The following is a 15,887-nucleotide window of genomic DNA, read 5'->3' as shown; positions in this document are numbered from 1 at the left end:
TGAGGCACCCCCTGTTCCCTCTGATTTTCTCACAATTGCTGGATTTGGGAGGTTCTATCAACATTTTAGAATAAATAAACCAATCTAAAGCTGGCAAAAGAAACCAAGTTACTTGCTCATGATGGATAAAGCATTTCTTCAAATATTTCATTTGCCAGTGTTCTCTGTATTTTCCTCACCTAAGTTACTTTCAGGATTAACTCTTTACGTCAGCCACAACATAAAAATCCCTCTGAAACAAAAAATAAACCTTAACAAGTTGCACAAGATAAACGTAAGATGAGTTTAATAAAATTATCAAATTTCTCCAGAGAATCAGAGCACATGCCCACAAACACAGCTATGGTCACAGTAGAATTCAATGTTTTTATGTGAACCATGCTTTATTAAAACATTTTCACACATTGAAATTCCTGTTAGGAGTCTGCCAAACAGATCAGCTGAAGCTGTAAATAAGACTTGGACGACAAATGAACTGAGAAGACAGATGAGCCTTTAATACAAGTTCCTAGTTGCCCTGGAAGCTGAGGTGCTGGGAGAGATGACTGGGATTTGGCTCTCAGAAGAGGTGCTTTTAGGACAACCATTGCATCATGGCCTCCTATGCATGCAGCACTGGAAGGTCTGACTTCCAAGTGACAAAATGACGTCTCAGCAGGGACAGACAAGGTATGAGCAACCATCTCATTAAATAAGGTGCTGCATATGTGAAACCATGGTTCACAGAACAGTGTCTCGGGGAAATCTTCCGCCTCTTTACAAAGAGTTTAGTTCAGACAGACATGTTACAACCCATCCTCAGAAACATGTGGCTGTGAATTAGCCTGGACCAAAGGAGTGGCTCGCCAGTCCTGCTCCTAACCTGTGTGAGCTGAGAGTCCATCATCTGGGAGGCTCCCATACCAGCCTGGTTTATTTGCCCCTCATAAACCAGTGCCTGGCTTCCGTTCATGGGCTGATAGGGGGACCCAGACTGGGTTTTCACCACCTCCAAGGGCTGCATGCCTGGGAAGGCGGAATATGGAGGCTTCAGAGCAGTGCCTCCTGTCAGGACCATGGTGCTGGGCTGGGACAGACTGGGGTGCATGTACACCTGAGACCTGCAGGAAAAAAACATGCTTCAGTCATGATGCACAAAGCCTTTGGAGACTGTACAAGCACACCCTGCCAAACCGTATCTGGCCTGCCATCAGTTGTCAGACAACTAAACTGACAGCTTAGAAATAAACTGTGATGCCACTTTCCATTTTAGTTACCAGGATTTTTTTACTTCCATTCTTAAGCTTTTACAACCACATCCTTGTGTTGCCAGAATATTCAACAGAACAATGTTGTGTAGTATCTGATATTTATGTTTCAATATCCCACAAAACAACCTGTGCATTAGCAGTTAAGGGAGGACTCAGATTACCTAAAGTCTGCAGCAGTTTTGCAAAGCAGGAAAAAATCAGAAGTTAAAGATTCCAACAGCTCTAGCAAATAAAAAGGGTTGTTTGTTTAAACCTCAGTGTTCAGGCTTTTGAGGCACTAACTACTAATTCAGATTTTTCAGTCTCATGCTCCCTACACTGGCACTGTTATTAGGGGAAGGAAACAGCATTTGAACAAAGGGGAAAGGGAAGATGAGTGTGGGGTATCTGACCAATGTACTCAAACATCAGGAACATAAGAGAGCAAGCCACAAGAAAAGGAGAACAGGAAGCAGTTACCTGAAGGGCTGTATGGAGCTGTACATCTCCTGGGACTGGGACACAGGCAGACCACCCCTCAGTCCAAGCTGAGCTTGGGCCTGTAAGGATGTGTGGAGGGAAATGGGAATCTGTTGAGCAGCAGCAGCCTGCAGAAGAAATTAATATGACTGAGAGGTACAAGAGGAGCCAGAAACTCTCCAGGGCTGTTAGAAACCCATCCATTTCCTGCATGAGTCAATCTGCAGTGACAATTACCTACACTGGGCTGTCACCCAGCCCTGCACCATTCCCCAGAAGAGCAGCACACACTGGGAACACACTGCCCAGGCACCCAGAGGTTGATGCCTGCAAGAGGCATTTGATGGACATGAGGGAACCAACATGCTCCTCACACACAGCAGGCAGTGACAATCCCAGCTCTCACCTGCCTGTACTCCACCTTCAACGAGCTCTCCCCAGCCCTATCAACACCCAATGTACTAATGAAGTTACTCATTATTATTGACTGGCTGGGGAATTCACTGAAAGTCACTTCATCTCACTCAGGCCTCAGCATCTGTTTCAGTTAAAACCACTCCAAGGGCACTGGTACAGAAGGGGAAAACTCCTCAATTCCCTCCCTTCAGTTCCACTAACCTCTGACACCCACTGGGAAGCAGCATTCAAGGAACCTAAAGGGAGCCCCATCTAAGCTCCTTTGGGCTATGAAAGTGAAAAATTACTCCTTGTTTCTTAAGTGCCACCATGAAGAATCCCTGAAACACCACGTGCAAGCTGTGCTGCTCCCTTACCTGTTGGTAGCTCTGCTGCTGAGGTATCGTCTGAGGGACCAGGCGGGGCTGACTTGCAAACACGTGCCCATCCAGGTACAGGGGTGGAATATGGTTACCTGGACATCACAAAAGGCAGGCTGTCAATTCAAGGTACAGGGGAGATGCAGCCACAGCAGACTGCAGATCTGCAGGTCAAGACTATTTCCCACCTCTCAGCAAGTTAACACAAATATAGCACCCATTCAGAAAGTGTCTGTAAAGCTCCTAAATCCACATACCAACATCAGCAGTAGCAGGATTGCTGAGAATTAATCATATCTTCCTGTCAGAGGCTCAATGTAAACCCAGGTTTCCCACCTCCACAAAAGAGTCAGACACTAGCAGCTCAGAAGTTGGTAACCTGTACTCTGAACTAAATGCCAGCAATCTGCTCTGCAATCATCTCATCTTTGCAGCTCAGACAGACAGAAGGAGCAAACACAGTGTTTAAGGCCTTGACACATAAGATGTAAAAGCCACATTCACCCCAAGGGTGGCACCAATTAGTAACTGCTGTGCCACTCCTGCGCTTTTGTGCAGATGTGAACCACAGGATTAAGTAGCAAGATTAGGGTGGGTGAGGAAGGAGATCACCTGACTTGGAACCATCTGTTCACCAAGTGAAAGCTAACAACAGAGTCACTACACATCTCATTCTGTTCCTGAACTGAGACATGAGAAAGAGAGTGCATACATGAGAAGCCCTCTGGGACCCAAGAGTCACCCCATGGAGAGAATCCCAGTACATTTCCTCTTTCCAGACACTCTCCCTAATTACACACACTAACATGACTGAGTTAAGCTTTTCCTTTAACTAAAAGGCAGCAACACCTTCCCCCCTTCCCAGAGTTCTGTGAGCTACAAGCCAGTTGCTGTTTTGCTAAAAGCAAAAGGTGCTCAGAATCTGTGGCTTCAAAGGGAAAACAAGCAGAGGAATGGCTGACAATGATATTGGGACTGTTGAAGCCTCTCAGCCAGAGGTCTCTTTCCTTCTATTCTACTGGGCACACAGTAAAGGGTAAGCAAGATCTATTCAGACATCAGACACTTGTCACTACACAGGGAAAGCTGTCTTTGTATTAAGCTTTCACCAGTAACATTCTTTAAAGTGGGGAGACAGTCCCTCTTTCTGCCTTGCCTGGGTTGTTAAGGATCTGTCAAACACCAGCCAGCCAGTTACTCTACACAGAAGCTCTTCTCACCATGCTCTCATCTACAGAACCAGAGGATGGCTCCCAGATAACAATCAGACAATGCAATGCTGCAGTTTGCAGGTACCTGGAATAGATGCAGAAGGTGCTACAGATGCCACAGGCATGGGAGGCATAGAAACTCCACCAAAAGAGCTGTAGCTGACACCGTTGGAAGCTCCAACACTGGAAGGAGGCTGGATGCCTGAGCCTGCACCTCCTGGGGAGTTCTGTTCTGGTAAACTCGGAGAGTTTTCCCAAGCTTTACGAGCAGACTCCATCTATGGAAACAAAGAACAATAACTACAGACAGTTCAAATGGGGAGGACATTACCAAAGCCCAGAGTTGCTCATCTGTGTCCTGTGAGCCCAAATCCCTTGCACTCTAGGCATAGTGGAAAGCTGACAGGTCTGAGGTCAGGTGATTCTACAACAATTTCTAATGAACAAGAACCCTTCACAAATACTCAAACCCCTTGGTATTTGCTGAGGTCCTTGGGTTTGGGATGGAGGTGGGGTTTGGTTTGGTTTATTTAGTTTTGTTGTTCTTGTTTGTACACTTGGGTGGGTTTTGGTTGGTTTTTCCCTCTCTTTACACCACCAGGCTTCCCAGGATCCCTGAGCAGCCACATTGCCCAGTACAGAAATAGGAAAGCTCTGTTGCACTTGATTCTACAACTGGCAAGGACTTCCTGCATTCAGGACTTAAAACACACATCCCTGCACTCATGGTGAAGAGCACATATGCACAAGTTTTACAAAAGTTAAATAAAGTTTAGCAATACCTAACAGAATACTCCGGGAAAGATTTCCCCACAGAGAAGTGGTATCCACACACCTTCAGAGTGATCTCCCCACAGATGTGGTATCCACACCCCTTCATCTTCCTTACCTTAAGAGTAAGGTCAGCAGTGGGGAAGGACATGGGGTTCAGGCCGATGCAGCGCTGGAGGTGATGATCCCTTCGCAGGATGGGAATGGACTGTGTTAACCCTGCCTGAGGGGAGAGTCATAACAGGTGAATATTTGTGAACTCAGGAGAATGGTATGAGCCACCAAGGCTGACAGAGGTGCAGCTGGGCAGCTCCAGTAAGTGCACATCAAAGAATTCAGTCCCTGGTGGTACTGCACGAGCCAAGTGCCACATTCACCTAGGGTCCATTCTGCTCTTGCAATAAAGGAGGCTTTGGCTATGTGCAAAGACATCCCTCTATGCTGAACTATATCAGCTTCCTCTTAAACATCAGTCTGATCCAATAACTTCCATTTGCACAAGAGTTCTCCTTCCTGTACCATACTTAGAAACTACCTAAGTTTCAGACAAAACCTGTTTCTGAAAAGAAACACCCTATAAGATAAGTCTCCAAAATCAAAACCAGACAGCCTACAAACTTGAAGACATTTCAAAAGCAGCTTTGTGTGTGTCTCACATTGCTGTCTACAGCGGAGCTAACAGCTGGGCTTTCAGTGTGCTCTTTCACAGAAAATAATGAAATCCCCAGAGGGCTGGAATAAGCTGGGAAACCTCCAAAAAGGTCTGACCACCATGTTACAGTTCTCTGCCTTGCTGTGACAGGTGAAACCTTCTCAGGAAGCTGGGCAGTCTGGGTCTAAAGATGTCACCATCTGGACCATGGCCATGTCCAATACTTGTGTGTCTCAGAGGAAAAGAGTGGCCATCTCAGAGATGGCTTTACACAGATCACAATGATAATGAAGTTGCTCTCTACATCATTTCTGTGTTTGTCACACTCATTGTACCACAGTTTCATGACATTTCCATTTTGGATTTCAGTGACATGTGCTGCCTAAACATAAAATATGAAGTCAGATGCAGACATGCTTCCTCTCTTCACAAACATCTGAGGTTTATCTAAGGAGTATCTCCAATGAATCAATGCCAAAAGAAAAAAATACTTACATTACTGGCCAAGGCATCCTGCAATTTGGTGACAGGGTTAGCTGCAGTGCCAGAGGCAGAACCAGGTGGCAAGCTGAAGTCAGAGTCCTGAAAAAACAAAACACATAAAATTTAAATCCAGGTCCATGGGCCACCCCTCTGCTTTTCATGGTTAATGACTCTAGCCTGAATTATGACACTACAAACTAAAGACTGATCTCCAGTAAGCCTTGCTGCAAACAGAAAACACTTCTCAGCACTCAGCAGCAGGCAACCCCCAGAGACACACAAAAGCTTGGCCATGATTTTGTCCCTCACCTCTGTTTACCACCCGAGCTGGTCCTTGGGACAGTATTTCCAAGTGGACACTAAATATTTGCCAGGACATCCTGAGTCCCTGGTCTGTGTCAGTAATGAAATCTAAGGCAAACCTACAGCTGGAAACTTCCTCTAAACAATCCTTCTGCCTCAAACCACTTTTCATCCCTCAACAAGATCAAATCACCAAGAAGATAAAATTAAATTCAATCCTCACTTTAGGATTTACTCCAAATTCAATGGGTGGCACAGGAAGTACAGAATCCACGTGAATTTCCACCCCATTAACAGGGGGAATATTCCCTTCCAGCCGTTCCGTTCCCTCCGAACCCTTTCTGTTTTTCAGGGAGCGTTCGTTGCCGATGGGTCCGGGCTTGTGTTCCTTGTTCTGTCCTGAGCCTTGATCTGAATCCTTAACAGGAAAGCAAAGAGGCTGAGACACAAAGACCAAATAACCCAACCTCAAGCCTTAAAAATGCTATCAAGAACAACAACAACAACCACTTCACAACGTCTCTCACTCTGCGCTCTGGCTTGGCTGCGAATCCAGATTACCTTTTTATCAGTTTGCTTCTGCACTTGCTCCTTCTGGCAGTCAGGCTTTGAGTCCACCAGGCCAGCCCCATTCATCTCCTCTGGTTTGAGGGTGCCATATGGAGAGCTGCGCTGAGAGGAGGTCGCGGAGGATTCCCGAGACTCCGCGCTCAAGTCAATGCCACTATCCCCCTGGCTGCCTTTAAATCCCTGCTATGCAAAGCACGAAATGTGTTAAAGCCCCGGACTCCGACCCAGCACCACCGAGGAAAAACATCCCAAAAAACAGCAAGACCACGTCCCTTTGTCAAATCACCATCCTGGTTAACTGCAAAGGAGTTGGGCCTGACCTGCAGCAGCCCTTGGCTGCTCCTTCAGCTCTACACAGCCCTGAGACAGGTGAACGGATGCACCAACCACACCATGGCTTCAGAGTAAGGAAATGTGTCCCACAGAACAACCAGGCTGAGACTGCCAAACTCACTTCACAGGGGACTCAAACCAAATTTGAACTCTTGGTCTCCAGAGGTGAAGAGTTCAGGAACTCCTCTGCCCTCCCTGCACTATGGCTACAGCTACACACTGCTCAAAGGCACAAACAGGACCTAAGGGATTCCACCCTCCTCAACCACAGTGTGCACCCAGTGATGAGCATAACCCTGGAATAGCTCTACCACACAGTTACTCCAGATTTATACCCACACACAACACCAAGCAGTGCTGCCTCGGCTCTTTAGGTCAAGATTTGAACAGCAGCAAGCTCAAATTAAAACTGCAAAGAGACGGTTTAAAATGGCGAAAGCAGAGCTGAGAGTCACTAAGCACAGATGCAGCAATGAGAAGCATAAAAGCCACCTGCATTAATACTTTATACACACAATACCTTGAAGGGCACCTTAGGAGCCACTTACCTCAGTGCTGGACTCAGTACCATTAAAGGTATTTACAGGCTTGCTCCAGGAATCGCTGCCAGGAGACTGAACAGAAAGTGCTGGAAGAGAATGGAGGGCAGGGTTCAGCTGCCTGAAACACAGCTATGAGCACACCCTGTACACATTACACCATCCACCTTCCATTTCTAGACATGAGAAAGGGTATTTTCACCACCTCAGAACATTAAGTGTTGCCCAGACATCTGAGACATGATGCAGCAGAGAACACAGGGTATGAGGAGTGAGAGTGGAGAACAGGGAGGAGATTTCTTAGGGAACACAACAACAAGAGAAAGACAGGTCAGAGAGAAACAAGGGTGGCACTAACCACTCAAGGCTAGAGATGAGAAAATGTAGGAAAGCAAAGTAAGAAAAAGTAGATCCAGCCCAAGCAGCTATAAAATGCTGTATAGCTTGCATAGCTGTAACTTGATGTGAAACAGGGACCCAAGAAGCAGATTAGGAGACTGACATGGCCAGCAACAGGAGCAGGATGGCTGAACAGTAGAGCTTAGAACAGAGGTTACTCCACATATCTGCAGCTCCCCTCCCTTTCCCAGCATCAGACAGGAGAGGGTTTTCTTCTCTGAACCACAGACCCCCCTCCCCATCCTTGCTGCACATCCCAGAGGACTCCAGCTCTGTGAAACCCTTTGGAACAAACAGACCCAAGCCTACCTGGGCTGTTGCTCTCCCAGATCTCTGTGCCCAGGCTGTTTCCAGACACTGTTACATCACTCTGCTCCAAGCACAGGCTGTTCTGCTTCTTAGCAAATCGCGGAGGAATGCGCGACTGAAGGACGCGGGCCTTGGCTGGTGCCTGTGACAGGAGAGGCACAGGTGTCAGCCTGGGAGGGTCCCCCAGTCTGACAAGGCTGGAAAGAGCTGCCTTTTGAAGTGTGAGGTTTTCTTCTGGCAACAACACAGTCGGAGTGCAAAGTCCTCCACTGCTCCTGCTGCCCAATATCCCACCAACTACAGCCAGGATCTGGCTTAGAGAGCCAAGCTGCTTTGGATGAAGACCACTCTAGAAACTTAACTCCCAATTAGCAATTGTGCTGCAAGCCAAGAATAGTCAGAAATCAAACTCTCCTTTTCAGACCAGCAGCCCTAAATGCATTTCTGGGGCCCAGTACAGGATCTGTACTACTTTGGCACTGTCAACTGTATGTTTTTCTGTTCATACAAACACTTTCTGGGGCCTTGTTTCTCTGACTGCAACCCAAACCATGTAACAGGTCCAACTTTTCTGCCTGCCATTCCTCACCTGCGCAGCCTGCTCCTTCTTCCTTCGCTCCTCTTCCAGCAAGCGACGCTGCTTTTTAGTAAGAACCTCAATGAAGCCTTCCCCTGCCATGGAACCAACTTCATTCTCTTCTGCTGTGTTTGACACCCGATTATCAATGATGGTACCTGAACAAAGCACACAGAGAGAACACAGTGCACATGTGTGTGCATATAAAGCTTTGTAATTGCAGGAATTTAAACAGTGCACTCCAAAGAGGATCCATGCCACAGTAAGTTCACCTAGCAACATAGCAGCTACATTTATAAAATAAAATAATGTATGTAGTCTGCTGACATCTACCAGCCACTTTATTTTGCAGGACTTTGCTGTCTCCTCTGTTTCAAGATGACCACACTTCAGCCAGAGGAGCTGTGTGATAACTCAGGTAATTCTCTTTTCGGAGATACAAATTTCTTGCCTCCCTGCCATTAGCTCAGCCTCAAATTCCCCACTCTGGATTCTTTCTCAACTTCTTCACACAACATAAATTTCAAGCCTAAAAATACATTAACATCTTAGAGAGAAATACAAAAATATTCTCCCTAAACACAAACTTTCTATCGAAGAAACATTACAGACACTGTCAGATCAGGCTGAAAAGTTTGTATTTAAAATTTAACAACAATTTTACCTTTCAAGTTTTTCTATTTAGATACACAAGAATTTTCTTGTTTCTGGAAACAAATGGAAAAAAGCCCCTACCCTGATAATAAAAATTACACTGTATTGAATCAGTCTGGCTTTAATCAGTCAGCCATAATATGATATCCTCTTAAAGAAACAAATGAATCAAGATACTCACTTCCATAACTCAGTTCAAACTGTGACAAGGCCTCTCCCTTCTCACTTGCTCTTTGTGCAGTGGATTTGTGCTCCTTCTCTGGCTTTTTACCTGGCCCCTCAGCACTCTCTGAGTTCACATGGGAGGCCCTATCCAAGCTGTAAATGGAGTGGCTGCTCCCACCACTGGTGTTGCCAAGGCCTCCTCCTTCTTCTGTAGACCTACACAAGAAAGAAGGGAAAAGATTTAGTTTTGTCAGTAGAATGCGAATACGAGTGACAAGAAGAAAATGCATGGGGTGTATGTCCACTCCAACATCTGCATATATCACAGATCAGAAAACAACTTTACCTTTTGCTCTTTATCAGGGTCCCATTCTGCTGGCTCTCATATCTGGAAGCTGCTCCCACGCCAGTCCTGACGGACTGCTCTGCAAACCCTGCCGGCTCAGCCTTGCGGCTCTGCCTGTCCACCAGCGGCCTCTGGCTTGAGAAGCTCCTCTTTGCCAGCTCCCTCTTCTCTCCCAAGCTCCCAGTGCTGAGGCCACCTTCCAGCTGGCCCTCACTCTCAGGGGCTCCATCTCTTCTGTCCCGCCGCTCGCTGAAGTCGCTGCTCTCCGACGCCGTCTCCCACTCCTCGTTGGCATGGTCTGAAGAGTTCTGGTAGGACAGCTCAGGGGAGCGTCTGCCCGAGATGCTGCTCTTCTCTGCAGTGCCCAGTTTGGATCTGCCTGGCCACTGGCTGGGCAGCAGATTTGGGCCTCCCTCCTCAGGGTTCCACTGCCCGACTGATTCCCTCTCCTGCCTGAGGCGCCTGAACCGTGGGGGTTTGTCCTGGCGGGGAGGACGCCGCCTCCTGAAGGGCCTGTTCTCTATGTTCTCCTGATCTGCTGAGTAATCCTCCTGGAAAAAGTGCCTTTTGTCATCCAGATGACTCTCATCAAAAACCCGGCTGGAGAAGGAATCCGTGTGTTTGTAAGAATCCTGAATGTAGTCCCTGTCAGACTGCTGCCTGCCCCCAAAGGTGTCTGATGGAGACGAGTGGCTGTACTCTTGCCACCCTCCTCCCCCACTCCTGCCCTGCCACTGGGTGGGCTCCTTACCCATGAACCCCCTTCTCCCATAGCCAGAGTTGCTCAGTCTCGGTGGCAGTGATCTCCCAAAGGCTCTTGGAGCCCTCATCTTAGGATCCAGGCTATTGTGATCATCTGAATAGATTTTGTTGGACCTCCAAGACTCTTTGAAGTCTCCCTTTTTCAAATCACTGTCCTCCCTGTCCAGCACAGAGCCTTCATTGCTGTTCTCAGAGCCCCTCTGCCGGCGACGCTTGGGGAGCTCCTCATACTCTGAGCCTTCGCTGTGTGTCTCGCTGGCAATCCGGCGCCTTGGCTTGCCCCTGGGGAAATCCTCTGGCTGGTTGAACTCCCGCAGCCCTCGGCCCCGGCTGCTCCTCTGGTTATTGTTGTTGTTGTAGACCCCCCTGCTGCTCACAACCGTGCCTCGGCCTCTGAAAGTGAACTCTCTGAAGCCTCTCCCTCGCCCACGCCCTTGACCTCTCCCACCAAAGGCTTGTTCCTCATCAATGAAGATCCAGTTGTTTCTTTTTGTGGGAGGGAGATCATTGCTTTCTCTGGATAGCTTGTTCTCCCAGGTTCTTTCTGGCTTCTCTTCTTCTTCCTCCTCTTCCTCTTCCTCCTGGGATTTCTCAGCCTCTCGTGCAAGGTTGGTTTGGGAAGAACCTTTGTCATCCAGCAGGTAACGCGTGGAGTTCACCAAGGCAGCAGAGTCATCTGACTCATTTTCCACCTTCTGAACAGGTGCCTTCTCCTTCAGCGGGCGTGAGCTGTCCTCTCCCTCCAGTTTAACCTTCTCCATCTCCTTCTCCTTCTCTTCCACCTTGAGGGCTTTCAGGACTGGTTTTTTAATGGGGCCTGACCGCCGTGTCCTCCCCATCTGCTCTGGGGGCTGCCCGCTGGTGCTGCGGCTCTCAGGAGCCCACTCTGGTGTCTCCTCAGTGGCCTGCTTGGCACTGGCTCCTTCTTTCTTCCAGGGGTCAGCACTGAAGGACTGCTCATCCCGGGGTACTTCTTCAGCAACCTCTGCTGCTGTCTCTGCAGGTTTCTGATGGTGGTTGATATCCCAACCGTTGTATTCAGGCTTCTTCTCTGCTTGGATAAAATCAGGCTCCAGAGGTGAGCACCTCAGGTTTGCATGGCGGCTGCCAGCAGGACAGGCTTCCTGCACACTCTCCTGGTGCTGGAACAGGAGATCCTGGCCTATCCTCTGAGAAGACAGGCAGCTGTCAAAGTCTGCTTGGGCCTTCTTGTCAAAAGCATTCAGATACTCCTCCCCTCTCTCCTCAAAGAGATCTCGCTGAGTGCTCAGACTCTCTGGCCTTCCAGAAGCAGAGTAACTTTCATTCCTGAGAACAAAACAAACAACAAAGAAAGTCAGGTAATGCAGAGCACAGCACAAATCCAAGGGTCCAGGTTGGATACAAGAGGTGAAAAGAAATAAACTGAGGTTTATGGTAAATCATGAGGCAATTAACCTATAAATACAAAATGCTGGGAAAAGCTGCTATGGCCCCAGGCTGTACTGCCTGGTTTGTTAAACCAATACATGATAAAGAAAAACTGTTCCTATGATGGGCAGCAAACTTAAGAAATTAAGGGAGATTTAACTTCCAATGATGTGGAGATCTGAAAACAAAGAACTGGTTTTAGAATGTCTAAAAAAAGTAGGAGACCAACTAGCAATCATCAGATTTTTTGACTCATGGCTTTTTATACCTTCCCGTATAGGTGACAAGGCCCCTCTCCCTCCAAACTGGCCCCAAACTGGCCAGATAGAAAACTTCTGAATAGCTCAATAGCTCTGTGCAAACCAGCTAAAACACTGAGGAGTGTAAGGGTGCTCCCAGATCAGAACCTGGGCCTGTTCACAGACATCTTTCAGGCCAGCTCTACAGCTGCTTGTCAGCAGATGGCTTACAGCAGCACCTCCCATCCCAGCATACATGAGGACAGGGGAATTGTGCACTCACCTGGCATGCAGCCCCTCCATGCTCATGTTGTCAGCCTGTTTCTGATGTGACAGGGAGTATCCTTTGCTCTGCAGGGATGTGTAGCTGTCTTGGCCCCACACTGGCACAGGATCCAAGGGAGCAGTTTTCCTCTCTGCCTGCCCTGCCTGACAGTTCTGATCTTCAGACCGACAGCTGCTCCCACTGATGGAGTCCTGCTGAATCATGGGCTTCATAATTCCTGCTCACAACAGAGTTCATGCCATTAGCACCAGGATTTCACAGACAAGAAGAATTTAACAATCTCCTAGCTTGACTCCCCTTCCTTCTCAGGCAGCAGGTGGCTGCAGCCATGGAAACCTCCCTTGTAAAGGGGAGCCTGTGGTTGGAAAATGCACAGCTGGGAAATACACCTGGAGTGATACAGAAGATGACACAGCTCTCAGAGCCCAGCCCACACAGACACTACACAGCATCACTGGCTTGGGATCAAGCAATGCACCAACTCCAGGGAATGATTTATATATCCTGATGTTTACATTCACACCTCTGAAGATTAGGACAATATAGGAAGGTGGAAAGTGCACAGTTCAGGAACTACAGAGTTTCTCCATCACATTGCCTGAAAGGGGTCTATTAAAGATTTCACATTATTGTAGTAACTCCAAAACTCATCTTCCTCCTTCAACAGGTAAGATCAGTGGATCTGCTACCCTTTCCTCCAAGGGGCAAGATCAGTCACATCCACTATGGTCAGAAAGCAGTCAGGGAAGGTCTCCCACTGCAGTGCAGAGAATGGACAGACATGTCTACATGTCCTCCCTCCCAGTCTCCCACCACTTCCCATTCTCATCCCTAGAGAAGGGATGCCAACAAGAATGCAAAGTCTGAGCAGAGATTAGGACAACACAGCAAATCTCCAGCTATGAACCAACTCAACAGCCAAGATAAACCCTGCCACCAGCTCACCTGAAGGGTGAAGGGCTGAAGGGTAGAAGTCCACGGGGGTGCGGCTGGGCGCCATGCGAGGGTCCATGTAGGACGGCATCATCATCCAGCGGGGGTCGAAGCCGAGCATCTGCGGGTGCGGCGGGTAGAACGTCCGCTGGGCATGGGAGTGGGATGGAGGAGGATACACCTGCTGCTGCCAGTGCTGCATCTTGTACAGCTGCTCCTGCAGGGGACAGGATGGGCCATTGGACATGGCTGTGCTGCCAGCAATCACACTGATGTACTGCTCAGCCAAAGGAAAACACGAGCCGTCAGCAAAGGGTCAATCTCTGATCAGATGGGATGGTGAGGCAGACAGGGGCAATTCACTCCCAGCTGGGAATGTGGCAGTTGTTATTCTAACACACCACTGTGGGCCAGGCTATGTGGCCAAACATAGGGGATCACCTTTAAGACCACAATTTGCATCTGTTCAACACTCCTGAATGAATACAGGTTAACTTCCTGTCAAACATCACTTCATAACCGGAACCAAATACTTCAGAAGATGTTACATTTTTCAGGAAATGCATTTCTAATTTATTTAGTGTGTAGATATATTAGTTCCACCCCTGTCAGCTTAAGAGATTAGATAAAAACAACCTAAATCACATTAAGAGAGCTATTAATATTTTGCTGTGTTTCCTGGGCATCCTTCAGAGACAGGTTGGCACTTGCAGGTTGTTTCCCCATCTCCAACACAGCCAGTCCACCTTCCCTTAGCTGAGGACTGCCATGATACTAATTTGACTTGACATTTAACTTTTGCTGAAGGTCCAAAAATAATATATATTTGAAAGGAGTCTGTGTACTGAAGAAAGCTTTCAAACACTGAACAGCTCCAATTAACATCAAATGCATCTACTTACTTGTCAAATGTGCCACCATATTTTTCTGCTAAGCTTACAACAGCGTCAGATACCATAACTGGTTATTAAAAAAGCCAATCCCCAACTGCAGAGCAAAAGAGACACCTTTAAATCTGAATCTGACACATCATTACAGCAAGGAAGGCTCTGATAAACGCAGATTATATCTACATTGCCTAGTCCTCTGGTACCTCGGAGAAAATATTGCCTTCACAATACCATCACTTCTCCATTTTATTCTCTACATGGAGCTACCAGAGCAGCAATACAAGCCAGCCAAAATATGCACTGCCTCATACATACTAACATCAGAGAGGATAAGAGAAAATAAAATAAAACTTCATGTTCTTCCACTAGTGATGACCTGTAGTATTATTATCATGACAGCAAAGACATCCAATTCTTTTTAGTTTAAGAGCATCTCTTTTCAAGAGTAACATTAGGCAGCATTTGCTGCTGTACATCTGAAACATGAAAATGTCAACTGCCGAGCAATGAGCACGGGGAACATCCATAAAAGAGCAATTACTGAGCAAAAGCCAATTGTGAGCTCTTCGCTAAGATCTGCAGCAGCATTGATGATATCCCATTTCAAGTGGTTATTTTATGAAGAATGGCAATTAACTTTGCATTATCTGAAGCCTGAAAACTCTGTCCCTTGGTTTGGCTCTGCTGCCCTACAGAGACTCAGTGCATCTGGCAGCAGAGCTGCACAGCACGTATGGCACATACAGCACTGAAAGGTCAGGCAAGAGCCAAGATGCACAAAGCAGCTCAGCTGATGTCTCAGTGCCCCAGAACAGTTTTCAATGCAACAAAAATGAAACATTTAAGACCAAACATTTTTACAGTGAAAAGAAAACAATAGTCTCAAAGAAACCCACGGAAAAAAATAATCGAAGTAGGTGTTAGATGAGAGCTGAGCGAAGGACCGGCCCTCTGCAAAGGCAGGAGATGGAATGAGAAGTGTGCCACTCCAGAACTCCCTCCAAGTCCAGAAGCAGTCCAGGAACTTGCCAAACTAAGCACAGTTTGCTCCTGGCAAGCAAATGGCTGCCCATCCCTACAATGGTAAGGACTCAGCAAGTGCTGAGTGAAATGGAAGCAGCTGAACCCCAAGGGTTTCCCCTTCACCTGTCCTGTGTATTCAGGCACTGCAGCAGTGCTGAAGAACAGCAGCTCATCTTGTGCCAGAGAGTAAAAAGAGATGTTCATCAGGTTCAAGGCTAGTCCAAGGAACAGAACCTCCCCTGGGCCCACACAAGCACCAAGACAGCCATTCATGGTTTTGGATGTGGAACATCCACAGCTTCTCCTGCTCATGAACATTTGCAAACCAGAGCTCTGCCACAAGCCACACAGTCCTAAGAGTTCCAACTGTCAGGAGATGCCCAGACAACCATGCAAGACAAGTCAACATTTCTGACAGCATTGTATTTTTCTCCCAGGCAAGTGACAAACCTGGCAGAGCTCTACCCACAACAGCTCAAGCATCACAGGGAGCAAGGAAAACTTATGTAGCCCACAGAGAGCACTTCTACCCAATCAGACAGGATAT

At 47.4% G+C, this 15,887-nt stretch overlaps 1 protein-coding gene across 7 annotated transcripts in view; it reads right to left on the bottom strand.

The window, feature by feature from the left end:
• PRRC2B (proline rich coiled-coil 2B) overlaps window positions 1-15,887 on the bottom strand; it is a 45,126-nt gene that overhangs the window by 6,076 nt on the left and 23,163 nt on the right. For 5 of the 7 annotated variants that reach the window (XM_058037922.1, XM_058037929.1, XM_058037924.1 and 2 more), the window contains exons 14-28: window positions 13,440-13,644; window positions 12,492-12,711; window positions 9,798-11,867; window positions 9,468-9,667; window positions 8,645-8,790; window positions 8,056-8,197; window positions 7,357-7,436; window positions 6,467-6,658; window positions 6,129-6,323; window positions 5,615-5,701; window positions 4,586-4,690; window positions 3,782-3,974; window positions 2,483-2,580; window positions 1,710-1,837; window positions 863-1,100 (exon numbers count right to left, since the gene is read on the bottom strand). In XM_058037922.1, coding sequence (XP_057893905.1) covers window positions 863-1,100; window positions 1,710-1,837; window positions 2,483-2,580; window positions 3,782-3,974; window positions 4,586-4,690; window positions 5,615-5,701; window positions 6,129-6,323; window positions 6,467-6,658; window positions 7,357-7,436; window positions 8,056-8,197; window positions 8,645-8,790; window positions 9,468-9,667; window positions 9,798-11,867; window positions 12,492-12,711; window positions 13,440-13,644 — 4,299 coding nt within the window. The remainder of the gene's footprint in view (window positions 1-862; window positions 1,101-1,709; window positions 1,838-2,482; window positions 2,581-3,781; window positions 3,975-4,585; window positions 4,691-5,614; window positions 5,702-6,128; window positions 6,324-6,466; window positions 6,659-7,356; window positions 7,437-8,055; window positions 8,198-8,644; window positions 8,791-9,467; window positions 9,668-9,797; window positions 11,868-12,491; window positions 12,712-13,439; window positions 13,645-15,887) is intronic. The other 2 variants (XM_058037926.1, XM_058037928.1) reach the window with 2 other exon arrangements.

This window comes from Melospiza georgiana, chromosome 20, assembly GCF_028018845.1.
Source record: "Melospiza georgiana isolate bMelGeo1 chromosome 20, bMelGeo1.pri, whole genome shotgun sequence".
NCBI classification, from domain to species: domain Eukaryota; kingdom Metazoa; phylum Chordata; class Aves; order Passeriformes; family Passerellidae; genus Melospiza; species Melospiza georgiana.
The sequence above is the reverse complement of the archived record's forward strand: the minus strand, read 5'-3'. Positions and strand labels throughout refer to the sequence as shown.